General features: G+C 45.6%; 1 protein-coding gene across 1 annotated transcript in view; it reads right to left on the bottom strand.

The window, feature by feature from the left end:
* The window catches only part of VEPH1 (ventricular zone expressed PH domain containing 1), an 881,348-nt gene that overhangs the window by 452,911 nt on the left and 401,023 nt on the right, over positions 1–27,414 (bottom strand). The window contains exon 8 of the mRNA XM_069726749.1: positions 20,855–21,243. Coding sequence (XP_069582850.1) covers positions 20,855–21,243 — 389 coding nt within the window. The remainder of the gene's footprint in view (positions 1–20,854; positions 21,244–27,414) is intronic.

The following is a 27,414-nucleotide window of genomic DNA, read 5'->3' as shown; positions in this document are numbered from 1 at the left end:
GTCCTGAGTACGCTGAAACCTCATATGTGGGGGAGGAACCACTGTTTGCATGCACGGCAGAGCTCGGAAGGGAAGGAGCGCCATTTGGCTTTTTAATGAAAAATTGGCTCCAATCTTTAGCGGACACCATGTCGCGTTTGGAGAGCCCCTGCGTGCCTAAACATTGGAGCGCACCCACAAGTGACCCCATTTTGGAAATTAGACCAACCAAGGAACTTATCTAGATGCAGAGGGAGCACTTTGAACCCCCAGGTGCTTCACAATTTGATCCAAAAAAATGAAAAAGTACTTTTTTTTCACAAAACTTTTCTCTTAGCCTCAATTTTGTTAATTTTCACATGGGCAACAGGATAAAATGGATCTTAAAAGTTGTTGGGCAATTTCTCCTGAGTACACTAATACCTTATATGTGGTCATAAACCACTGTTTGGCGCATGGCAGGGCTCAGAAGGGAAGGAGCGCCATTTGACTTTTTGAATGAAAAATTAGCTCCAATTGTAAGAGGACACCATGTCGCGTTTGGAGAGCCCCTGGGTGCCTAAACATTGGAGCTCCCCCACAAGTCACCCCATTTTGGAATCTAAAACCCCAAGTAACTTACATAGATGCATAGTGAGCACTTTAAACCCCCAGTTGCTTCACAAATTGATCCGTAAAAATGAGAAGATACTTTTTTTTCACAAGAATTTTCTATTAGACTCAATTTTTTTTCATTTTCACATGGGCAGCAGGATAAAATGGATCCCAAAAATTGTTGGGCAATTTCTCCTGAGTACACAGATACCTCATATGTGGGGGTAAACCACTGTTTGGGCGCACGGCAGGGCTTGGAAGGAAAGGAGTGCCATTTGACTTTTTGAATGGAAAATTAGCTCCAATCGTTAGCGGACACCATGTCACATTTAGAGAGCCACTGTGTGCCTAAACATTGGAGTTCCCCCACAAGTGACCCAATTTTGGAAATTAGACCTCCAAAGGAACTTATCTAGATGTGTGGTGAGCATTTTGAACCCCCAAGTGCGTCACAGAAGTTTATAACGCAGAGCTGTGAAAATAAAAAAATCATTTTTTTCCTCAAAAATCATTTTTTAGCCCGTAATTTTTTATTTTCACAAGGGTAACAGGAGAAATTGGACCCCAAAAATTGTTGTTCAGTTTGTCTCCAGTACGATGTTACCCCATATGTGGGGGAGAACCACTGTTTGGGCACACGTCCGGGATCGGAAGGGAAGTAGTGACATTTTGAAATGCAGACTTTGATGGAGTGGTCTGCAGGCGTCATGTTACGTTTGCAGAGTCCCTGATCTACATAAACAGTAGAAACCCCCCACAAGTGACCCCATTTTGGAAACTAGACCCACCAAGGAACTTGTCTAGATATGTAGTGAGCACTTTTTACCCCTAAGTGCTTTACAGAAGTTTATAACGCAGAGCCATGAAAATAAAAAATCATTTTTTTCCTCAAAAATGATTTTTTTAGCCCACAATTTTTTATTTTTACAAGGGTAACAGGAGAAATTGCACCACAAAAGTTGTTGTCCAGTTTGTCCTGAGTACTCTTGTACCCCATATGTGGGGGGAAACCACTGTTTTGGCACACATTGCCGCTCAGAAGGGAAATAGTGATGTTTTGGAATGCAGACTTTGATGGAATGGTCCGTGGGCATTATGTTACATTTGGAGAGCCCCTGATGTGCTTTAACAGTGGAAAACCCCCAATTCTAACGCCAACCCTAACCCCAACACACCCCTAACCCTAATCCCAAACCTATCCCTACCCCTAACCCTAATCCCAACCATAACTTTAGCCCCAACCCTAACCCTAACTTTAGCCCCAACCCTAACCTTAACTTTAGCCCCAACCTTAACCCTAATTTGAGCCCCAACCCCAACGTTAGCCCAACTCATTTTAGCCCAACTCACTGAGGCAAGGTGGTGACCACCGGGGCAGGGGACGATCAGCGGGGTAGGGGGAGATCAGCGGGTTGGGGGGAGATCCGCAGAGCAGGGGATGATTGGTGGGGCAGGGGGCGATCACCAGAGCAGGGAGAGATAATCAGGGCAGGGGACAGATCAGCGGTGCAGGGGGCAGATCAGCGGGGCAGGGGGGAGATCAGCGGGGCAGGGGGGAGATCAGCAGGGCAGGGGCAATCCACGATGCAGGAGGGAGATCAGCGGGGCAGGGGGCGATCAGGGGGGCAGAAGCAATCAAAGGGACAGGGGGTTGATCGCTGGGGCAGGGGGTGATCACCGGGGGCAGAAGGGGGCTGTCAGGTACGGACTGAGGAGATGCATCAGATGGAGGAGATGGAGCCGGCAGCAGCAGCATCGGGGGGTGATCACTGGGGCAGGGGGAAGGGATCGGAGGTTGGGGTGTGTGGAATCAGACAGTGGGAGGAGCAGAGGGCAGTAGAGGGGAGTACCTGGTGGTGGTGATGATGGCGGTGGTGGCGATGGCAGTGGCAATGGCGGTGGCGATTGCGGTGAGTAGGTGGCAGGGCAGCAAGCAGGCACCTCACTGTTCAGCTTCCACAGATGGCCAACGGAAGTGATCGTAGCCACAGGGGGGCAAAGCCAACCCCCTGGGCTCAAGTACAGGTCCCCCTGTACCTGCAGGTCGGGTGACATTTCAGTTAACCTGTTCAACCGACCTGCAGGAACGCGATACCGCCATGTTGCCACATAGGAGTCACAGGTCGCATTGGCACCAACTTTCATGATGCCTATGTGGCGTCACAGGTCGGGAAGGGGTTAATACTGTCAGGTGGGGCAGGCTTGCCTTCTTGACAGACAATTCTGGTGAGTAGAACTGTAGTTTTAGTAGTTCTTAAAGCTCAGCACAGGTTACGATATAACTTATTAAGCTATCAATGGTTTATTCTGGAGTGTACATAGCTATCAATCTATTTACATATAGAAATAGTGAACAAGTGCACAGCTCCAGATAGTGAGAACTGTGATTAGGAGAACTGCTTTGGAAGCTGGCCATGCTGGAGGCTGATAATTTTGCAGTATTTATAACAGCAGCTCATCAGGAGCTGATAGTTGGGTGAAGATGAGGAGATAACTGCTGTATTGAAATCAATGGGCTGCAGAGAAGTGTCTGGAATTTTACTAGTTAACTCCTCTCCTAGAATATAGTGTATACTATGTAATATAAAAATGCTCACAACAGGATAATGAAAAAAAAATAGAAAAATCAAGTCAATTGCAAATTTAATTATTTTCATGATGCCTAACTAATTAAAAAATGTAATAACATGCAAATACACATTTAATTAATTGTTTTTTCTCAAGATTTATATTTTGGAAGAAATTCTTGTAACATATCTATGATGCGTTAATATGAGGGAATTCATTGCCATGTAGGTTAAATTTCACTAAAATTCTTGTCACTTATTGGGCTACTTAGTGAAGTTTTTAAAAAAATCACTGTTTTTTTCAGAAGGAGATTATCATTTGAGGAGTAGTAAAAAAAAGTCAGAAAAAAACAGTAAAATATGAGATACAGTAAATTGCTGGAATTAGTCTCTGTTCTTACATCACGGTTCTCTCAGATGGGTAGTGACAGATTCCCTTTAACAACAGCACTGATTTTTCTTAGGCTACTTTCACACATCAGGTTTTTTCCATCAGGCAGGATCCGGCATAAATTGTGAAAAACTGATGAAACAGATCTATTTTTCCATCGGATCCGACTAGCGGATCTGGCAAAAAAAATGGATCTGTTTCACCAGTTTCCCATCCATATCATCTGGTTATAAAAACACCCATGGGAGGCTCCCAAACGTGATTGGCTACTAAAAACTAATATATACTGTGTTCCTACAGCCCATCTTTGACAGGTTGTACAGGAGCAAGAGGTTGGAGAGCAAGATGGAAGGCGTTATTGCGAATATTCTGATGATCAACGTGGATTTTACTGTGGAGGCCAATCGTTTGAGAGCGATTGTTCTGGAGAAGGAACGAGAGAGACAGCAGGGCATCATGCATCAGTGGCGACGGCGTTTGTCGATCCATCCCATCACAGCACAGAGAATGACGTGGGGAGTCTTTTCAGCTTTATACATGGAGCTATGAGGAGACCCAGAGAAGTTTTTCAGCTATGTGCGGATGAAAGCTGAGAACTTCGATGTGTTGGTGGAACGGATTGGACACCTCATCGCAAGAAGTGATACCTATTGCCGTTTCTCTTTTGCACTTGCAGAACGTCAGATGCTGAGTACAAATTTATTGCAGTCGATATTGAGGCTTATAGACGCTCAAATGATTCACAAGTGTTGAAAGTGTCTGCTATGGGGCATCATCTGTATGGACATACAGTGGGGCAAAAAAGTATTTAGTCAGTCAGCAATAGTGCAAGTTCCACCACTTAAAAAGATGAGAGGCGTCTGTAATTTACATCATAGGTAGACCTCAACTATGGGAGACAAACTGAGAAAAAAAAAATCCAGAAAATCACATTGTCTGTTTTTTTAACATTTTATTTGCATATTATGGTGGAAAATAAGTATTTGGTCAGAAACAAAATTTCATCTCAATACTTTGTAATATATCCTTTGTTGGCAATGACAGAGGTCAAACGTTTTCTGTAAGTCTTCACAAGGTTGCCACACACTGTTGTTGGTATGTTGGCCCATTCCTCCATGCAGATCTCCTCTAGAGCAGTGATGTTTTTGGCTTTTCGCTTGGCAACATGGACTTTCAACTCCCTCCAAAGGTTTTCTATAGGGTTGAGATCTGGAGACTGGCTAGGCCACTCCAGGACCTTGAAATGCTTCTTACGAAGCCACTCCTTTGTTGCCCTGGCGGTGTGCTTTGGATCATTGTCATGTTGAAAGACCCAGCCACGTTTCATCTTCAATGCCCTTGCTGATGGAAGGAGGTTTGCACTCAAAATCTCACGATACATGGCCCCATTCATTCTTTCATGTACCCGGATCAGTCGTCCTGGCCCCTTTGCAGAGAAACAGCCCCAAAGCATGATGTTTCCACCACCATGTTTTACAGTAGGTATGGTGTTTGATGGATGCAACTCAGTATTCTTTTTCTTCCAAACACGACAAGTTGTGTTTCTACCAAACAGTTCCAGTTTGGTTTCATCAGACCATAGGACATTCTCCCAAAACTCCTCTGGATCATCCAAATGATCTCTAGCAAACTTCAGACGGGCCCGGACATGTACTGGCTTAAGCAATGGGACACGTCTGGCACTGCAGGATCTGAGTCCATGGTGGCGTAGTGTGTTACTTATGGTAGGCCTTGTTACATTGGTCCCAGCTCTCTGCAGTTCATTCACTAGGTCCCCCCGCGTGGTTCTGGGATTTTTGCTCACCGTTCTTGTGATCATTCTGACCCCACGGGGTGAGATGTTGCGTGGAGCCCCAGATCGAGGGAGATTATCAGTGGTCTTGTATGTCTTCCATTTTCTAATTATTGCTCCCACTATTGATTTCTTCACTCCAAGCTGGTTGGCTATTGCAGATTCAGTCTTCCCAGCCTGGTGCAGGGCTACAATTTTGCTTCTGGTGTCCTTTGACAGCTCTTTGGTCTTCACCATAGTGGAGTTTGGAGTCAGACTGTTTGAGGGTGTGCACAGGTGTCTTTTTATACTGATAACAAGTTTAAACAGGTGCCATTACTACAGGTAATGAGTGGAAGAAAGAGGAGACTCTTAAAGAAGAAGTTACAGGTCTGTGAGAGCCAGAAATCTTGATTGTTTGTTTCTGACCAAATACTTATTTTCCACCATAATATGCAAATAAATTGTTAAAAAAACAGACAATGTGATTTTCTGGATTTATTTTTCTCAGTTTGTCTCCCATAGTTGAGGTCTACCTATGATGTAAATTACAGACGCCTCTCATCTTTTTAAGTGGTGGAACTTGCACTATTGCTGACTGACTAAATACTTTTTTGCCCCACTGTACCTTTGAATTTCCACCTCCAAGACCGCTTCCTCAAACCTCTGGGCCACCAATGCCATACTCCAGTAGTGGATTGACGGCAACTAAACACATTTTTAATTAGCGCCTAACACGCACACTAAGAATTATGGAGTGCACTTTCGGGATTTTAACTGCAAGAGGGAGAGTTCTCTTGATTGCTAACAACCTCAAGGCTGACACTGTTGAGGAGGTGGTAAAAGCTTGTGTGGTCCTGCACAATTTTGTTATTTGCAAGGAACAGATTTCCATTGAAGACCACTCTGAAGAAACCACCTTGCATGACTATCAGAACATTACTTTTAGAAGTTCTGTGGCAGTTTCCAGAATGAGGGACAAATATGCTGAATACTTCGTGTCACCTCAAGGAAAAGTAGACTGGCAGGATGAGAGAGTTTGAAAAGTGTTTTGTTGTAATAATATGGGTACTACGGAATCTGATAGCATGGGATAAAGCCAGTCCGAGAGAAAAGTTGCAGCAAAAGAATGTATTTACTTGAAATAATAATACAGATATTCCTGCTATAGTGACAAGGTCCTCAGCACAATATAGTAAATCACAGCAAACTGAGAGGCAAACAGATATTTAAACAAGGAAGTCCGATAAGGTTATTAGTGCGAATGCACACAGTACTTACATGAGGAAGTCCAGCAAAACTTGATCACACATGTGCACATTACTTGTTAGTAGCAGTCCAATAATTCGCAGAAGGGCTGCTGTGTGAATGCAGTCCTGGGAAAGAGAGGATGAGGGAAAAAGAGGGAGAGTGCTATCTAATCGTAGCAGATGAGTAAATCTTTCTTGATGAGACAAGCACAACTTGAATCTTGCTCACCTGGTGTGGTTGTGCAAAGAGGCAAAGAGACACAACACTGGAAAAAGTTTTGCAAACAAAGAAGATCCTTCCACTGGTGTGCTGCCTGTTGCAGCAGTTCCAGAGGCGAGAGGTAGCTGAATGGGGAAAGGCAGACCACCGAGTAGTGAGCAGCAAAAGCAGGGAGTTCTCCACCAAACAGGCAGAAGCTCAGGAGCCAGCAGGACAAAATACTCAGGCACAGGAGAACACATGACCCGGACTTAAATAATCAGGAAAGACAGGAAGTTCCATGACAGGGTGAGATCCAAGACTCCATCTTGGATCAGGGCAAACAGGCACCAGGAAAGTCTGGAATCCTTACATTTGTACACTGTTATCAAAATGACTTCACCTTGTGTTATCCAAAGTATTTTACCAGGTTGGGAATTTCCCAAAGTTTATTATCTTTTTCCCAAAGTATTGTACCTGTTTTACCCACTGTATTGTACCTGATTGGGATTTTCCCAATGTTCATTACCTTTTCTTTTACCCAATATTACCTTGTTAATTACCTTTTTTTAACCAATGCACTGTAGATTATTGGATTTTCCCAAACGTTTATTACTTTTCAAAATCCAAAGTATTGTACCTGTTTTACCCATAGTAAACCTTATCATGTAATAAATGACACATTTCTTTTTTTAAACCAAAAAAGTGCTTTATTTTATAAAAATTAACAAAACTTTCATAAATTTAACAACTGTGGGGTGGATATAATACTGGAGGGGCTGTCAGATTGGGACTCTTCGACAATGGGAGTATGGAGAGAGGATGGTGGTGGAGAAGGATCAGGTGGAAAAACAGAAGATGAAGGTGTGGAGAAAGTAAGAGAACGGGTGGACATGAAACCAGGAGTGGTGTTTAGAATTTGGAAGTTTTGAGGGGTGGAGTGGAGGGTGGAGAAGCGGAGGGTGGAGAAGAGGTATGTGTTTGGGGCAGGATGGGTGGTGTAGGACACTGGTGGTACAGGCCACGGGGTGCAGGTTGGGCAGGGAGTGGAGGCACAGATGTGTTAGGGAACTGGTATGGGGCAGGATGCAGGTATGGGGCAGGATGCCGGTACGGGGCAGGATGGTACTGGACAGTTTGCTGGTATTGGAAAGGGGGTGGTGTTATGCAGTGCTATCAGGCAACACAGTGTGCAGTAATCAGCGCACATACAGTGATATGGCAATAACCCAAAAACAATAGAACAAGCTCTGAGACGTGGAATCTCTGCAGACTGCAAACCTGAACCTATCCTCACACAACTAAAAGCAGCAGTGGATTGCGCCTAACACTACCTATGCAACTCGGCACTGCCTGAGGAGCTGACTAGCCTGAAGATAGAAATACAAGCCTGACTTGCCTCAGAGAAATACCCCAAAGGAATAGGCAGCCCCCCTACATATAATGACTGTTAGCAAGATGAAAAGACAAAACGTAGGAATGAAATAGATTCAGCAAAGTGAGGCCCGATATTCTAGACAGAGCGAGGATAGCAAAGAGAACTATGCAGTCTACAAAAAACCCTAAAGCAGAACCACGCAAAGGGGGGCAAAAAGACCCACCGTGCCGAACTAACGGCACGGCGGTGCACCCTTTGCGTCTCAGAGCTTCCAGCAAAAGAGAATAGCACAGCTGGACAGAAAAAACGGAAACAAAAACAAAGTAACACTTATCTAGCAGAGCAGCAGGCCACAGGAAAGATGCAGTAGCTCAGATCCAACACTGGAACATTGACAAGGAGCAAGGAAGACAGACTCAGGTGGAGTTAAATAGCAAGGCAGCCAACGAGCTCACCAAAACACCTGAGGGAGGAAGCCCAGAGGCTGCAATACCACTTGTGACCACAGGAGTGAATTCAGCCACAGAATTCACAACAGTACCCCCCCCTTGAGGAGGGGTCACTGAACCCTCACCAGAACCCCCAGGCCGACCAGGATGAGCCACATGAAAGGCACGAACAAGATCTGGGGCATGGACATCAGAGGCAAAAACCCAGGAATTATCCTCCTGAGCATAACCCTTCCATTTGACCAGATACTGGAGTTTCCGTCTAGAGACACGAGAATCCAAAATTTTCTCCACAATATACTCCAATTCCCCCTCCACCAAAACAGGGGCAGGAGGCTCCACAGATGGAACCATAGGTGCCACGTATCTTCTCAACAACGACCTATGGAATACATTATGTATGGAAAAGGAGTCTGGGAGGGTCAGACGAAAAGACACCGGATTGAGAATCTCAGAAATCCTATACGGACCAATAAAACGAGGTTTAAATTTAGGAGAGGAAACCTTCGTAGGAATATGACGAGAAGATAACCAAACCAGATCCCCAACACGAAGTCGGGGACCCACACGGCATCTACGATTAGCGAAAAGCTGAGCCTTCTCCTGGGACAAGGTCAAATTGTCCACTACCTGAGTCCAGATCTGCTGCAACCTGTCCACCACAGAATCCACACCAGGACAGTCCGAAGACTCAACCTGTCCTGAAGAGAAACGAGGATGGAACCCAGAATTGCAGAAAAATGGAGAGACCAAGGTAGCCGAGCTGGCCCGATTATTAAGGGCGAACTCAGCCAATGGCAAAAATGACACCCAATCATCCTGGTCAGCAGAAACAAAACATCTCAGATATGTTTCCAAGGTCTGATTGGTTCGTTCGGTCTGGCCATTAGTCTGAGGATGGAAGGCCGAGGAAAAAGATAGGTCAATGCCCATCCTACCACAAAAGGCTCGCCAGAACCTCGAGACAAACTGGGAACCTCTGTCAGAAACAATATTCTCAGGAATGCCATGCAAACGAACCACATGCTGGAAGAACAAAGGCACCAAATCAGAGGAGGAAGGCAATTTAACCAAGGGCACCAGATGGACCATTTTAGAAAAGCGATCACAGACCACCCAAATGACCGACATCTTTTGAGAAACGGGAAGGTCAGAAATGAAATCCATCGAAATATGTGTCCAAGGCCTCTTCGGGACCGGCAAGGGCAAAAGCAACCCACTGGCACGTGAACAGCAGGGCTTAGCCCTAGCACAAATCCCACAGGACTGCACAAAAGCACGCACATCCCGTGACAGAGATGGCCACCAGAAGGATCTAGCCACTAACTCTCTGGTACCAAAGATTCCTGGATGACCAGCCAGCACCGAACAATGAAGTTCAGAGATAACTTTACTAGTCCACCTATCAGGGACGAACAGTTTCTCGGCCGGACAACGATCAGGTTTATTAGCCTGAAATTTCTGCAACACTCTCCGCAAATCAGGAGAGATGGCAGACACAATGACTCCTTCCTTGAGGATACTCGCCGGCTCAGATAACCCCGGAGAGTCGGGCACAAAACTCCTAGACAGAGCATCCGCCTTCACATTTTTAGAGCCCGGAAGGTACGAAATCACAAAATCAAAACGAGCAAAAAATAACGACCAACGGGCCTGTCTAGGATTCAAGCGCTTGGCAGACTCGAGATAAGTAAGATTCTTATGATCAGTCAATACCACCACGCGATGCTTAGCTCCCTCAAGCCAATGACGCCACTCCTCGAATGCCCACTTCATGGCCAGCAACTCTCGGTTGCCCACATCATAATTACGCTCAGCAGCAGAAAATTTCCTGGAAAAGAAAGCACATGGTTTCAACACTGAGCAACCAGAACCTCTCTGTGACAAAACCGCCCCTGCTCCAATCTCAGAAGCATCAACCTCGACCTGGAACGGAAGAGAAACATCTGGTTGACACAACACAGGGGCACAGCAAAAACGACGCTTCAACTCCTGAAAAGCTTCCACGGCAGCAGAAGACCAATTAACCAAATCAGCACCCTTCTTGGTCAAATCGGTCAATGGTCTGGCAATGCTAGAAAAATTACAGATGAAGCGACGATAAAAATTAGCAAAGCCCAGGAATTTCTGCAGACTTTTCAGAGATGTCGGCTGAGTCCAATCCTGGATGGCCTGGACCTTAACCGGATCCATCTCGATAGTAGAAGGGGAAAAGATGAACCCCAAAAATGAAACTTTCTGCACACCGAAGAGACACTTTGATCCCTTCACGAACAAGGAATTAGCACGCAGTACCTGGAAAACCATTCTGACTTGCTTCACATGAGACTCCCAATCATCAGAGAAGATCAAAATGTCATCCAAGTAAACAATCAGGAATTTATCCAGATACTCACGGAAAATGTCATGCATAAAAGACTGAAAAACAGATGGAGCATTGGCAAGTCCGAACGGCATCACCAGATACTCAAAATGACCCTCGGGCGTATTAAATGCCGTTTTCCATTCATCTCCCTGCCTGATTCTCACCAGATTATACCCACCACGAAGATCAATCTTAGTAAACCAACTAGCCCCCTTAATCCGAGCAAACAAGTCAGATATCAATGGCAAGGGATACTGAAACTTAACAGTGATCTTATTAAGAAGGCGGTAATCAATACACGGTCTTAGCGAACCATCCTTTTTGGCTACAAAAAAGAACCCTGCTCCCAATGGTGATGACGATGGGCGAATATGTCCCTTCTCCAGGGATTCTTTCACATAACTGCGCATAGCGGTGTGTTCAGGCACGGACAAATTAAATAAACGACCCTTAGGGAATTTACTACCAGGAATCAAATTGATAGCACAATCACAATTCCTATGCGGAGGTAGGGCATCAGACTTGGGCTCTTCAAATACATCCTGAAAGTCAGACAAGAACTCTGGGATGTCAGAAGGAATGGATGACGAAATAGACAAAAATGGAACATCACTATGTACTCCCTGACAACCCCAGCTGGTTACCGACATAGAGTTCCAATCTAATACTGGATTATGGGTTTGTAGCCATGGCAACGCCAACACAACCACATCATGCAGATTATGCAGTACCAGAAAGCGAATAACTTCCTGATGTGCAGGAGCCAAGCACATGGTCAGCTGGGCCCAGTACTGAGGCTTATTCTTGGCCAAAGGTGTAGCATCAATTCCTCTCAACGGAATAGGACACCGCAAAGGCTCCAAGAAAAATCCACAACGTTTAGCATAATCCAAATCCATCAGATTCAGGGCAGCGCCTGAATCCACAAACGCCATGACAGAATACGATGACAAAGAGCATATCAAGGTAATGGACAGAAGGAATTTGCAGTACCAATGACGGCAGAGCTATCGAACCGCCTAGTGCGCTTAGGACAATTAGAAATAGAATGAGTGGAATCACCACAGTAGAAACACAGCCTGTTCAGATGTCTGTGTTCTTGCCGTTCAACTTTAGTCATAGTCCTGTCGCACTGCATAGGCTCAGGTTTACTCTCAGACAATACCGCCAGATGGTGCACAGATTTACGCTCGCGCAAGCGACGACCGATCTGAATGGCCAAGGACATAGACTCATTCAAACCAGCAGGCATAGGAAATCCCACCATGACATCCTTAAGAGCCTCAGAGAGACCCTTTCTGAACCAAGCCGCCAGTGCAGATTCATTCCACAGAGTGAGTACTGACCACTTCCTAAATTTCTGACAATATACTTCTACATCATCCTGACCCTGGCATAAAGCCAGCAAATTTTTCTCAGCCTGATCCACTGAATTAGGCTCATCGTAAAGCAATCCAAGCGCCTGGAAAAACGCATCAACATTACTCAATGCAGGGTCTCCTGGCGCAAGAGAAAACGCCCAGTCCTGTGGGTCGCCGCGCAAAAAAGAAATAATAATCAAAACCTGTTGAATAGGATTACCAGAAGAATGAGGTTTCAAGGCCAGAAATAGCTTACAATTATTTTTGAAGCTCAGGAACTTAGTTCTGTCACCAAAAAACAAATCAGGAATAGGAATTCTTGGTTCTAGCATAGATTTCTGATCAATTGTATCTTGAATCTTTTGTACATTTATAACGAGATTATCCATTGAGGAGCACAGAGCCTGAATATCCATGTCCACAGCTGTGTCCTGAAGCACTCTAATGTCTAGGGGAAAAAAAAAAAAAACTGAAGACAGAGCTGAGGAAAAAAAAATGATGTCAGGACTTCTTTTTTCCCTCTATTGAGAATCATTGGTTTGGGCTCCTTGTACTGTTATGCAGTGCTATCAGGCAACACAGTGTGCAGTAATCAGCGCACATACAGTGATATGGCAATAACCCAAAAACAATAGAACAAGCTCTGAGACGTGGAATCTCTGCAGACTGCAAACCTGAACCTATCCTCACACAACTAAAAGCAGCAGTGGATTGCGCCTAACACTACCTATGCAACTCGGCACTGCCTGAGGAGCTGACTAGCCTGAAGATAGAAATACAAGCCTGACTTGCCTCAGAGAAATACCCCAAAGGAATAGGCAGCCCCCCTACATATAATGACTGTTAGCAAGATGAAAAGACAAAACGTAGGAATGAAATAGATTCAGCAAAGTGAGGCCCGATATTCTAGACAGAGCGAGGATAGCAAAGAGAACTATGCAGTCTACAAAAAACCCTAAAGCAGAACCACGCAAAGGGGGGCAAAAAGACCCACCGTGCCGAACTAACGGCACGGCGGTGCACCCTTTGCGTCTCAGAGCTTCCAGCAAAAGAGAATAGCACAGCTGGACAGAAAAAACGGAAACAAAAACAAAGTAACACTTATCTAGCAGAGCAGCAGGCCACAGGAAAGATGCAGTAGCTCAGATCCAACACTGGAACATTGACAAGGAGCAAGGAAGACAGACTCAGGTGGAGTTAAATAGCAAGGCAGCCAACGAGCTCACCAAAACACCTGAGGGAGGAAGCCCAGAGGCTGCAATACCACTTGTGACCACAGGAGTGAATTCAGCCACAGAATTCACAACAGGGTGGCAGAGGGACAGTGGCTCGAGGGGGCCGGCGCAGGAGCAACTACCGGGGCGGGTGGAAGGTCTTGGGAGATAACCTGCGCTAGAGCAAACTGACAGGCTTGCATTACATGCATCTGCTGGTCAGGAGATAGGTTGTCTATGCGCTCGACAACCACCTGGAAAAATGAGTGGTTAGGCGATCGACTTGCATCTGAATGCATCCTATCTAGACGCGAGCAGCGTCGGACTGGAGCACCTTGGGCCCACCAGAGAAAATCATTCTTGGGGCCCACTATGTACAGTAGCTACATAGAAATAGATACAAGACCACCAATTGTGCGGTAAAAAGCGCTAATATCAGGGTATAATATAAGGTAGTTCATGTCTTAATAATGTAGCAAGGGTTGGGGTAGCCCCCTCACAGAATATAATGTAGCCCCCTCATAAAATATAATTCAGTCCCCTCTCATAGAATATAATGCAGCACCCCACAAAATATAATGCAACCCTCTCAGGTATGACGCAGTCCCCACCATAGGATATAATGTAGCACCCATAGGGTATAATGCAGCCCCCCCCTCATATAGTATAATGCCACCCACCACAGAATAAAATGTAGTCCCCTGAGAGAATGCAGTTCCACCACAGAATATAATGCAGCCCCCCATAGAGTATACAGTAGCCCCCTCATATAGTATGATGTAGCCCCCATAATATTATGTAGTTCCCTGAGAGAATAATGCAGCCCCACCACAGAATATAATGCAGCCCCCATATAGTATACTGTAACCCCTCATATAGTATGATGTAGCCCCCCATAATACAATGTAGTACCCTGAGTATAATGCAGTCCCCCCACAGAATATAATGTAGCCCCCCAGGGCCGTATTTAGAGTTTCTGCTGCCCTAGGCACTTTTAGCGCTGCCTCCCCCTTTGGTGAGTATGACACTATCGACAGTGACTTTGGCAAGAATCACTGATGTGAAAGTCGCCTTTTGCAGCAGATCCGGCAGTTTTTCTGCATCTGCCGCGTAACGGATCACTTATGGCAACACTGCGTTCGGCCTCATTCATTCCCTATGGGATTTACGGCACTTGCCATGATCTGGCAGATGCGGTACCATACCTCCCAACTTTTGAAGAAAGGAAGGAGGTATTGTCACGCTCACGCCCTGACTGGTGGGCGTGAGCTCGGGGGGTTTGTGGCCCCACTGTGCCACAAACTAGACTACCCTGGAAGGGGCGTGACTATGACAGCTGCCTGGGTTTTCACTGGAGCCTCTGATGGTGAGGACAGGCTTGTGCAGCAGGCAGCTGCCAGGTGCTACTCCAGGGTGGTGTCTGGCTGTGGTTGCTGATCCCACTTGGGAGACAGGAACACCTGGATTGGTGCGGGCATTAGGCAAGACTGGCAGAAGAGCACGGCTGGAACACAGACGAGTAGGCTGGCACGGCTGAGACAGGGCTGGCAGAGACACGGCAGAGAACTCAGGGCTGGCAGAGACACGGCAGGAAACAGGACTGGCTAGGACAGCAGGAACACAGGACTGGAAGGCAGGGCAGGAACAGCAGGACTGACAGGAACACAGGATTGGGAGGCACTGCAGAGAACACAGGACTGGAATGCAGGGCAGGAACGGCAGGACTGGCAGGAACACAGGATACACAGGACTGGTTTCTGTGGTGTATGAATCAGGCTGCACTCTGATGACACCCGAGTGCAGTCCTATTGTGAGTGTGATGAAGGAACAGGTAGGGACCTGTACACACAGTAGATGAAGGTACGGAAACAAGCCAGAAGGAAAGGAGAAAGAAGGAACAGGTAGGGACCTGTACACACAGAAGATGCAAGTAACAAGTAGAAGGTGGAACTAAGAGAAGAGAAGGAGAAGGCAGAGCCAAGGACGGAGACGCTGGAGGCGGAGCCAAGAGCGGAGACGCTGGAGGCGGAGCCAAGAGCGGAGAAGCTGGAGGCGGAGCCAAGAGCGGAGACGCTGGAGGCGGAGCCAAGAGCGGAGACGCTGGAGGCAGAGCCAAGAGCAGAGATGGAGCCAAGTGCAGAAACACAGGGGGCGGAGCCAGATAGTACCGCAAAGAGCGGGGCCAGATAGGACCGCAAAGAGCGGAGCCACAGAGCAAAGCCAAAGAGTGCGAAGCAAGGTCTGAGTGCAGAGCCGCAAGAGTGCGGAGTGAAAGCAGAAAGCAGACAGAAAACACAAGGAAAGAAAGCAGGGAAGAAAGCCACAGACAAGGAGACCGAGAAAAGACAAAGTACAGACAAGGCAATAGAACAAGACACAAGGACAAAGACACAGGGACCAGGATATTCTGCCTACTGGAGGGCGGACTACAAGATCAAGGCAATAGCACAGAGAAAAGCTCAGAGAGAGTAACTCAGAGCAAGGCCAGGCAAACTCAGCAGCTAAACACTAACTGAGCTAACACATTGCACAGGCCCAGACCATAGGGTGGAGCTGCACTATATACAGGAGGCCTCTTGGTAATTGGTCAGGAATTGATTGGACAGGTGCACCTGATTCCTATAAGAACCAGAGAGTTCAGGCGCCGGCCCCCTATACACATAGCCATGAGGCATGCAGAGAGCAAAGACACAGAACATGGAGCTGGCATTAAAGAGAAAGCACATCATGGCCTGGAGCAGTGGGTAAGATTGTGTGAGAGATGTGAGGCCATGCTGTGATGCCAGCAGAGTTGTTACAGGTATAAAGTTTGCGGCGCGCATAGCGCGCCGCGGCAAATTTTAGGCCACGCCTCTGACCACACCCATTTCACAACTAGTCACACCCATATCCACGTCCCAACCGCGGCCATTTAGCACTGCTGATCGCACTGTTTTATATACAATAATTATAAGCACACAAAAATATGGCCACATAGTGCTCCATACTGTATAATGGCCACACATGATGCTCAATACTGTATAACTGCCACCACACATGATGCTCCATACTGTATAATGGCCACACAGTTCTCCATACTGTATAACGGCCACACATGATGCTCAATACTGTATAATGGCCGCACATGATGCTCCATAGTGTATAATGGCCACACATGATGCTCCATAGTGTATAATGGCCACACATTGCTCCATACTGTATAATGGCCAGACAGTGCTCCATACTGTATAATGACCACCCACACATTGTGCTCCATACTGTATAACGGCCACACAGTTCTCCATACTGTATAATGGCCCCACATGATGCTCCATACTGTATAATGGCCACACATGATGCTCCATACTGTATAATGGCCACACATGATGCTCCATACTGTATAACGGCCACACATGATGCTCACACATGATGCTCAATACTGTATAATGACCCCCCTCCTGTATGCATGGCTCATCTCCCTCCCATCCCATATACATAGCTCATATTACCCCCCTGTATGCATGACTCATATCTCCCCATGTATGCATGGCTCATATTCCCCCCCACCTGTAGACATGGCTCATATTCTCCCCTCCTGTATGCATGGCTCATATTCCCCCCCCACCTGTAGGCATGGCTCATATTCACCCCTCCTGTATGCATGGCTCATATTCCCCCCCGTATGCATGGCTCATATCCCCCCCACTTGTATGCATGGCTCATATTACCCCCGTATGCATGGCTCATATTCCCCCCTCCTGTATGCAAGGCTCATATCCACCCCCTGTATGCATGACTCATATTTCCCCCTGTATGCATGGCTTATATTCCCCCCTGTATGCATGGCTTATATTCCCCCCTGTATGCATGGCTTATATTCCCCCCTGTATGCATGGCTTATATTCCCCCCTGTATGCATGGCTCATATTCCGCCCTGTATGCATGGCTTATATTCCCCCCTGTATGCATGGCTTATATTCCTCCCTGTATGCATGGCTTATATTCCCCCCTGTATGCATGGCTTATATTTCGCCCCTGTATGCATGGCTTATATTCCGCCCCTGTATGCATGGCTTTTATTCTGATCCTGTATGCATGGCTTATATTCTGCCCCTGTATGCATGGCTTATATTCCGCCCCTGTATGCATGGCTTATATTCCCCCCTGTATGCATGGCTTATATTCCCCCCTGTATGCATGGCTTATATTCCCCCCTGTATGCATGGCTCATATTCCGCCCCTGTATGCATGGCTTATATTCCCCCCTGTTACTGTATGCATGGCTTATATTCCCCCCCTGTATGCATGGCTTACATTCCCCCCCTGTATGCATGGCTCATATTCCCTCCTGTATGCATGGCTCATATTCCCCCTGTTACTGTATGCATGGCTTATCTCTCCGCACCCGCTCCTGCTCGGCGCGCCAGCTTATGTCCTCCTTCATCCCCCCCCTGTCCCTCATACTCACCTGTCCCACTGCACGGCCGTGCCGACATCCCTCGCGTTCTGTCCCGACTCCAAGCGGCGGCGCCGGCGCAGCACCTTCTTCCTGCTTGAGCGGTCATGTGACACCACTCATTTAAGGTCATGAATATGCGCATAATCATGGCCTTAATGAGTGGTGTCATGTGACCGCTCGTTCAGGACGAGCTGCAGTGCAGACGCCGAGACCATCGCTGGAGCAGGGTGAGTATCTTCTTCAAGCCGGGCGGCGGGGGGGCCCTGGAGGCTGGAGCAGTGGGGGCCCTGGAGCAGTGGGGGCCCTGCCAGCAGGTGTCAGTGCCAGGGCCCACGGGAGGATCCTCCGGTTCTCCGGTGGGCCAGTCCGAGCCTGGACGCGAGTGCAACTCCAGAATATTGTTGCTGAGCAAATTAAAACCTGCAGTCATTTGCTTAGACAACAGTTTCAGACAGTTCTGGAAGGATGCATTCAGATGCAAGAACTTGGGGGCATAGCTCTGTACCTGACCCCTCTGGCACTGCTGCCCAGAATCCACAGGTGCTCTAGAGGTGGCAGCATCAGAGGGGTGGGGTAAAGGAAAAGCTATATCCTCACCAGCAGCTTCATGTAACGCAGTCGGCCACAATGCTCCAGCGCTGGTGGAAGTGACCGAGGGATTGCATGTCAGGGAAGGCTGGGAATGTGCAGAGGGGTCGGGTCTGTCGGAGTGTCCCTCGGTGGCGGACCCTTGAGGGATCGCTTCAGAAAAAATAAGATTAGACATGTAAACATGTTAAAATGGGGGGTAATATTTACCTTCTGCTCACCATCGTTGTCCTGAGGAACGGCAGGGCTCGGGCATATTTATATCTGCTACTGTGTCCTCTGGATCAACTTGGGGCCTGCATCTGTTTGTTGAATTCCTTCTTAAAGCGATCCCTGATTGACCGCCTCTGCTTGACAATTCTTTCGCCTGTAAAATGAAAACACAAATTGGTCAGTATACAACACATTACATCCAGCAACATAAATGAACTGTGAATACTTACGTGCTTGATTCTGGGCCCGAACATCGAGGTCCTCCCAGTGGTCCACAAGCTGATCGCAGACTTCTTCCCAGAGCCATCAGGTAATACCAAGATTAGCACGGCGGTGGTCACCCATGGTCCTCAGCGGCTCCCGCTCTCAAACTAGATCAATGAGGAGGTCACCATCCAAGTCAGGAGCCTGCTGTGAAGTCTGTTAAAAAAGAAAAAAAACAAAGACATTAAACTCAGATACAAAAAAAAGGGGGAAAAAGGAAAAAAATAAATAAAAATACTTACTCGGTGGTGACCGCCACGACGCTCACGCCGACGACCCTGGGAGGCGTTTTGGGGACCTCTGGATCGAGCCCCAGAATCGGAAGACTAAAAGAAAAAAAATATTATGTGCTTGGAGGTTGGCTTATGTGTTGTATGTTCAGTGATGTCTGTAATGATCTGTTATGTGTTGTGTGTACAGCACTGTGGTGTCTGTAATGATGTGCTTCTGCGATGCATTTAAATACTTACTACATGCTCGCCCGCTCCGGGTATCTCTCCACCCCTTCCGCCTCCTTCTAGAAGCACCTCTGACGCTGCAGGTTCCTGTTAAGAATTAAAGCATATTGTTAGGTGAACATCACCAAAAAGAAAAAAAAAAGATATATATTTACCTCACAGTGCTGACGATGTGAGGGAGAGCTCCCAGAAGAACATATGGATTGCTGCTGCTGGCTGGCTGTGGCTGGTTGGCTGTGGCTGTAGCTGGCTGGCTGCTGGCTGTGGCTGTAGCTGGCTGGCTGTGGCTGTAGCTGGCTGGCTGCTGGCTGTGGCTGTAGCTGGCTGGCTGGCTGTGGCAGGTTCAGCTCTGGTGGCTGGAGGCTCCGGCTCTGGCTGGCAGCAGGTTCAGTTCTGGATGGCAGCAGGTTCAGCTCTGGATGGCGGCAGGTTCAGCTCTGGATGGCGGCATATTCTCTGTGTCTCTTGCTGGCTGGTAAATGGTTGAGTGAAGGTCTACCTGGCTGGCTTTATATACGTTTCCTAATTCGGGGCTGGCCAATGTTACCTGAGCATGCTCAGATTAAAAAAAAAGAATCTGGCTCCGGATCCGTCATTTTCAGGATTCGGCGCCTTCCAGCGCCCATAGGCTTCCATTCTATCAAGAAGCCAGAAGCGCCGAATCCAGCCTTCCAGCTTTTTCGCTGGAGACAAAAAACGTTACTATGTACGTTTTTTCCAGACGCTGGAAACAACATTTTTGCTGGATCCAGTGAAAACTGGATAAAAACGTAAGGTCATCCTAATACAACTCTATGGGGAAAAAACGGATCCTGCGGCATCTTTTGCTGGATCCAGTTTTCCAAAAATTTGCTGGATGATGCCTGACGGAAAAAACCTTTTGTGTGAAAGTAGCCTTACAGAGGCATTATAGAAATGAATGAGCTTGACAACTACTACCATGCACTTCAGTATTTCATAGTTCCATATTGTGAATTTTTTCGACCTTCTACTCCACAGTTGACTTATTACATCATATAAATGTTTTTGAGAAAAGTACACCAAAAAGACGCAAACCCCAACAAAAACTTAACAGATCCCATTATGTGTCAATGGGATTTATTAGGATGCATTGGAATTGTAGATTGTGAGCCCTCGCGGGCAGGGTCCTCATTCCTCCTGTACCAGTTATGACTTGTATTGTTTAAGATTATTGTACTTGTTTTCATTATGTATACCCCTCCTCACATGTAAAGCGCCATGGAATAAATGGCGCTATAACAATAAATAATAATAATAATAATAATAATAATAATGTGTGAGCCATCATACTGGTAACAGCTCCATAAAGTGATTGTAATGTAATGTGTGCTTCAGAGTGCTGTAGGGCTCTTACCTTCAATGACACACTGGTCAGGCACAGGAATTTCCTTCCCCATTTCAGCAACATAGGGTTTTATTTTACTTATGTTCTCTTTGAGATGCAAAAAAAGCTTATCGTGTTCATTCTGGGGTTCTTTAATTATTTCTAAAGTACTTTGGCTTTCTTGATTTGGCTCTGTTACACCTTTTGCCTCTATGCAGTTCCTCACTGGGTCTAGAGTTGCATTTCTTTTCACCTGGGAGTTGAGAAAGTCTAAGCCAGATGGTAATCTTTCATCATCTTGATTCAGAAACATATGCGAAAAAGACATTAGACCAAGAACTTCATTATATTCAGTATCATGTCTACTATCCAAATTCAAGCATTTTTTGCTTGTTGAATTCGGTGCCAAATGTTTTGACCTGTAAAAAAACAGATATAAATACTCAAAGGATATCTAAGGTGAAGTACTTATCAGAACGATATGCATTATAAGACACATTTAGCAATGTATTTACACATGTTTCTTAGTACTTTATAAGCTAAAATAACTTCTAATCTTCGTTACTAATGTTGAATTTTCTTATTAATTTGCATCAGAATTTAAAGCCATTTGACCCACGTTTGTCAGTGTGTCAACTAAAGCAACACTGTAAAGAGTTGTGGCCTAAAGATAGAACACGGTGTAATAAAATCTATTACACATTAAAGGTTGTATAGGATCAAAAATTTATTTACATAGAAACATTAAAGGGAACCTGTCACCCCGAAAATCGCGGGTGAGGTAAGCCCACCGGCATCAGGGGCTTATCTGCAGCATTCTGTAATGCTGTAGATAAGCCCCCGATGTTACCTGAAAAAGGAGAAAAAGACGTTATATTATACTCACCCAGGGGTGGTCCTGCTGCTGGTCAGGTCAAACGGGCGTCTCCGGTCCGCTGCGGCGCCTCCCATCTTCATTACAAGATGTCCTCTTCTGATCTTCAGCCACGGTGCCTGCGCAGGCGTACTTTGCTCCCTCTCAAGAGGGCAGAGCAAAGTACGCCTGCGCCGGAGCCGTGGCTGAAGATCAGAAGAGGACGTCTTGTAATGAAGATGGGAGGCGCCGCAGCGGACCGGAGATGCCCATCCGACCTGACCAGCAGCGGGACCGCCCCTGGGTGAGTATAATATAACGTCTTTTTCTCCTTTTTCAGGTAACATCAGGGGCTTATCTACAGCATTACAGAATGCTGCAGATAAGCCCCTGATGCCAGTGGGCTTACCTCACCCGCGATTTTCGGGGTGACAGGTTCCCTTTAAGAAAAAACAGAGCTGTCATTAATAAATATGGGGTACCATCCAACCAGGGTGCATAGGGTGGGGGGCCTGCCAACGCAAGCGGCTATTTCTGCTGAATGTGCATCCGAAGATGCACATTAAGATGAAGTACAACCCCTGGCAAAAATTATGGAATCACTGATCTTGGAGGATGTTCATTCAGTTGTTTAATTTTGTAGAAAAAAAGCAAATCACAGACATGGCACTAAACTAAAGTCATTTCAAATGGCAATTTTCTGGCTTTAAGGATACTTTCACACTAGCGTCGGAATCTCCCCGTCGCAATGCGTCGGGCAGAGATTCCAACGCTAGCGTTTAACGCACTGCACAATGGAGGCAGCGGATGCATTTCTCCGGCACATCCGCTGCCCAATTGTGAGATGCGGGGAGGTGGGGGCGGAGTTCCTGCCACGCATGTGCGGTCGGAAAAGGCGGTCCGTCAGGAGCAAAAAACGTTACATGTAGCGTTTTTTGCTCCCGACGGTCCGCCAAAGCACGACGCATCCATCGCACGACGGATGCAACGTGTGGCAATCCGTCGCAATGCGTCGTCAATACAAGTCTATGGGGAAAAACGCATCCTGCAAGCACTTTTGCAGGATGCGTTTTTTCTGCAAAACGACGCATTGTGACAGATTGCAGTTAACGCTAGTGTGAAAGTAGCCTAAGAAACACTAAAAAAAATCAAGAACAAAACATGTGGTAATCAGTAATGGTTACGTTTTTAAGCCAAGCATAGGGAAAAAATTATGGACTCAATTCTAAGGAAAATATTATGGAAACAAACAAACAAAAAAACACTCCAAAACATCACTAGTATTTTGTTGGACCACCTCTGTCTTTTATAACAGCTTGCAGTCTCTGAGGCATGGACTTAATGAGTGTCAACAAAGAAAGTAGAAAAAGAAAAAATCCACACTACTGCAAGGAGAAACTAGTGCACCTCACAACAAACACAGCTGCATGCCAATACTGCCCCAAAAGGACGGGTGCTCTTTCCGAAAAACAGTATGCAAAGGTTCCAATGTAGAAGAAAAACTAAAGGCACTCACTGTCCTAAAAAATCAGTCCTTTATTGGTACATACAAGTCTTCAGCAGGGGAGAATGTGAGCAATGAACGGACGACAGCCGTTTCGTGCTGCGGCAAAATAATGAGTGTCAAACAGTACTCTTCATCAATCAGGCTCCAACTTTCTCTGATTGCTGTTGCCAGATCAGCTTTGCAGGTTGGAGCCTTGTCATGGACCATTTTCTTCAACTTCCACCAAAGATTTTCAATTGGATTGAGATCCAGATTATTTGCAGGCCATGACATTGACCTTATGTGTCTTTTTTCAAGGAATGTTTGCACAGTTTTTGCTCTATGGCAGGATGCATTATCATCTTGAAAAATGATTTCATCATCGCCAAATCCTTTCAATTGATGGGATAAGAAAAGTGTCCAAAATATCAACATAAACTTGTGCATTTGTTGAAAATGTAATGACAGCCATCTTCCCAGTGCCTTTACCTGACATGCAGCCCCATATCATCAATGACTGTGGAAGTTTGCATGTTCTCTTCAGGCAGTCATCTTTATAAATCTCATTGGAACTGCACCAAAAAAAAGTTCCAGCATCATCACCTTGCCCAATGCAGTCATCCACAGTCCACGATTGCTTTTCCTTAGCGCATTTTAACCTTGTTTTTTTATGTTTAGGTGTTAATGATGGCTTTCCAGTATGTAAAACCCATTTCCTTTAGGCAGTTTTTTACAGTTCAGTCACAGACGTTAACTCCAGTTTCCACCCATTCTGTTGTGAATTCTGTTTTCGGGCTCCCTCCTGTGGTCATGAATGGTACTTCGGCTGGTTCTGTCCATGGACTTTCTCTGATGCCTGTGGGTGTTTCTGAGTTTCCTTCCACAGGTGACGAGGCTAATTCGTTAGTGGGCTGCTCTATTTAACTCCACTTGGATCCTTGTCCTATGCCAGCTGTCAATGTTGTAGCATTGGTCTAGTTCGCTCCTGGATCTTACTGGTTACCTGTTTTCTCCAGCAGAAGCTAAGTTTCGCTTTGCTTTTTTCTTGGTTGCTATTTTTTCTGTCCAGCATGCTTATGTGAATTTTGCCTTGCTTGCTGGAAGCTCTGGGACGCAGAGGGACGCCTCCGCTCCGTTAGTCTCTTCATCTCTGTGTTTGTGATTTCATCTTACTCACAGTCAATATATGTGGGGGGCTGCCTTTTCCTTTGGGGAATTTTCTCTGAGGCAAGATAGGCTTATTTTTCCTATCTCTAGGGCTAGCTAGTTCTGAGGCTGTGACGAGGCGCCTAGGTCATGATAGGAGCGCTCCACGGCTATTTCTAGTGTACGTGATAGGATTAGGGATTGCGGTCAGCAGAGGTTCCACTTCGAAGAGCTTGTCCTGTATTCATGTGCTATCAGGTCTTTTCTGGTGCTCTAATTACCAGGTCCACTATTTGTTCTAACCACCAGATTATAACACCATTCGTTCCTCATTTGTTTTGTTGTGCATTTCCTGTTTTGAAGACATATTGCTTTAAGTGTTTGGTCTTGACTCTTTGATGTCTTCCTTGGTCTACCAGTATGTTTGCCTTTAACAGCCTTCCCATGTTGTTTGCATTTGGTCCAGATTTTAGACACAGCTGACTGTGAACAACCAACATCTTTTGCAACATTGCGTGATGATTTACCCTCTTTAAAGAGTTTGCTAATCCTCTCCTTTGTTTCAATTAACATCTCAAGTGTTGGAGCCATAATTCATTTGAGTCTACTTGGTGCAACAGCTCTCCAAGATGTAATCACTCCTTTTTAGATGCAGACTAACGAGCAGATCAAATTTGATGCAGGTCTAATTTTGGGTCTGAAAATTTACAGGGTGATTCCATTTGAAGTGACTTTAGTTTTGTGCCATGTCTGTGATCTGTTTTTTTTCTACAAAATTTAACAACTGAATGAACATCCTCCAAGGCCAGTGATTCCATAATTTTTTCCAGGGGATGTATATTCCTGTGCAGGAAACAGTCGGGTCCTTGCACTGCCAATCAGAGGCTTGCAGCTGACATCAGCGTGCCAGTGATGAGAGATACATGGCAGTGACATCACGTGCTGCCCGCACCGTCAGACTGAAGTCATCTACCGAAGAGGATGCTGCATGTTGTGGGAGTGGAGGAAGGTAAGAAGAATCATTTATTTTATTAATTTAATATATTGTAAATGAGAGGCAGAAAATTATATTAGGAAGATACCCAGGATAGGGAACATTATACAAGGAAGGGGTCCAGGATGAGGAGCATTATACCAGGGTAGGGTAATTATACCAGGGGTCCAAGAAGAGAGACATTATATCAGGATAAAAGACATGGTTATAGGATGGGGAACATTATTACATATTGTAGAACTATACCAGTAAGGAGCACATGATGGAGTCATAATACCAGGATGGGGACATTGTTTCAGGAAGGGCCAGGATGGGGGACATTATTTCAGTAAAGGACTCAGGATGGAAGACCGTATACCAGGAAATAAAGGGCCCTTGATAGGGGACGTTATGCCACAAAATGGGACATTAGACCAGGAAGGGGCCCAGGATGCAGAACATTATAACAGAACAGTGCCCAGGATAGGAGTCATTAAACAGGATAGAATACAGTATTCCAGGATAGAGAACATTGTTAGAGGATGGGGGGACATTATACCAGGAAGAGTCCCAGGATGGGGGATATTGTTATAGGATGGGGGACATTATTACATATTATAAGATTATACTAGGACAGGTCTCATGATGGGGGACATTAAACCAGGATGGGGCCCAGGATGCAGGACATCATAACAGGAAGAGGCCCAGGACAGGGAATATTAGACCAGGAGAGTTCACAGGATGTGGCACGTTATTGCTGAAAGAGGCTCAGAATGGGTGACATTAAACCCAGAAGGGCCCCATGATGAGGGACATTATTACAGGGTGGGGACACGATGAGGAGATTATTACAGGAAACAGCCAGGACGGGGGACACTATTACATGGGGGGCGAATATGTTATTATAGGATCTAGAATGCTACAAGGACCCATATATCTAACCAACATGCAGGTGAGGGCCCAGGTCCAAATTTTGTATCTGGGCCCATCAGACTCTAGTTGTGCCACTGAATCCAACTGTATGCAGGGTCATCTTACATTATATTATGTTGTATAGGATCACTGCACATTAAAAGCAAGAAAAACATTTTCAGAATGAAATATATTGCGGTATGAACCACTATAGCTGCAAGACTTCAATTATGCAAAACATTCTTAAAGGAAACCTGCCATGCTGTGCATGCAGTCTGATATGCAAGTACCATATTATAGCTCATCAAAAGCTGAACTGATTGATAAATGGGTTTGAGTGAAAAGATTCTGAATTAAAATTATTGAATCTTTTGAAATTTAAATTCACCAGTTTCGCCTCATTTTTTAAAAAAATGTATTCGCTGAAACTTGCAAGTATGAGAATTAACCTGAAAAAATGTGTTTCTGAGGTCTCCTAGCCTGAATCAAACCTCTTTCAATCTTTTTAACACAAACAAAGCCGTAGCATTATTAAAGTGACCACCATAGAAATGGATGGTAGCTCGGTAGGAAGCAATTTAAGAATACAGTGCACTGCCAGACTTTTCATGTTTTTTAAATAAAATAAAAAAAATGGTATACAAATTATTCTTCTTGGGGCTCATTCATACTTCACTTTTTTTTTGCATATGAGAAAATCGGATAAAGATTTGTCAGTGATTTTCGATAGGGGTTCATTAAAATTTGGTCTGATTTTCATCAGTTTTTGGCTGCCGTCACACTAGCAGTATTTGGTCAGTATTTTACATCAGTATTTGTAGCCAAAACCAGGAGTGGAACAATTAGAGGAAAAGTATAATAGAAACATATGCACCACTTCTGCAAATATCACCCACTCCTGATTTTGGCTTACAAATACTGATGTAAAATACTGACCAAATACTGCTAGTGTGATGGCAGCCTAACAGTCTTTGTAAATTAGACCGCACTTGGATGTCATTCAATTATCGACTGATTTTTTTCACAGACCTATAGACTTGATTTTGATCAAACATTCAGATCAATATGGGTCGTGTCTCTGCGATTTTGCGCAGACCACTAGGTGAAAACTACAACTAGCACTTGATTGTAAGAAATTGGCATCTAAATGAGCCTTGAGTCATTAGTGATCAGGCAGACCATTCCGTACAAAACATGGTCTCAAACTCTCGACGTTGCAA

This window comes from Ranitomeya imitator, chromosome 5, assembly GCF_032444005.1.
Source record: "Ranitomeya imitator isolate aRanImi1 chromosome 5, aRanImi1.pri, whole genome shotgun sequence".
Classification (NCBI taxonomy): Eukaryota; Metazoa; Chordata; class Amphibia; order Anura; family Dendrobatidae; genus Ranitomeya; species Ranitomeya imitator.
The sequence above is the reverse complement of the archived record's forward strand: the minus strand, read 5'-3'. Positions and strand labels throughout refer to the sequence as shown.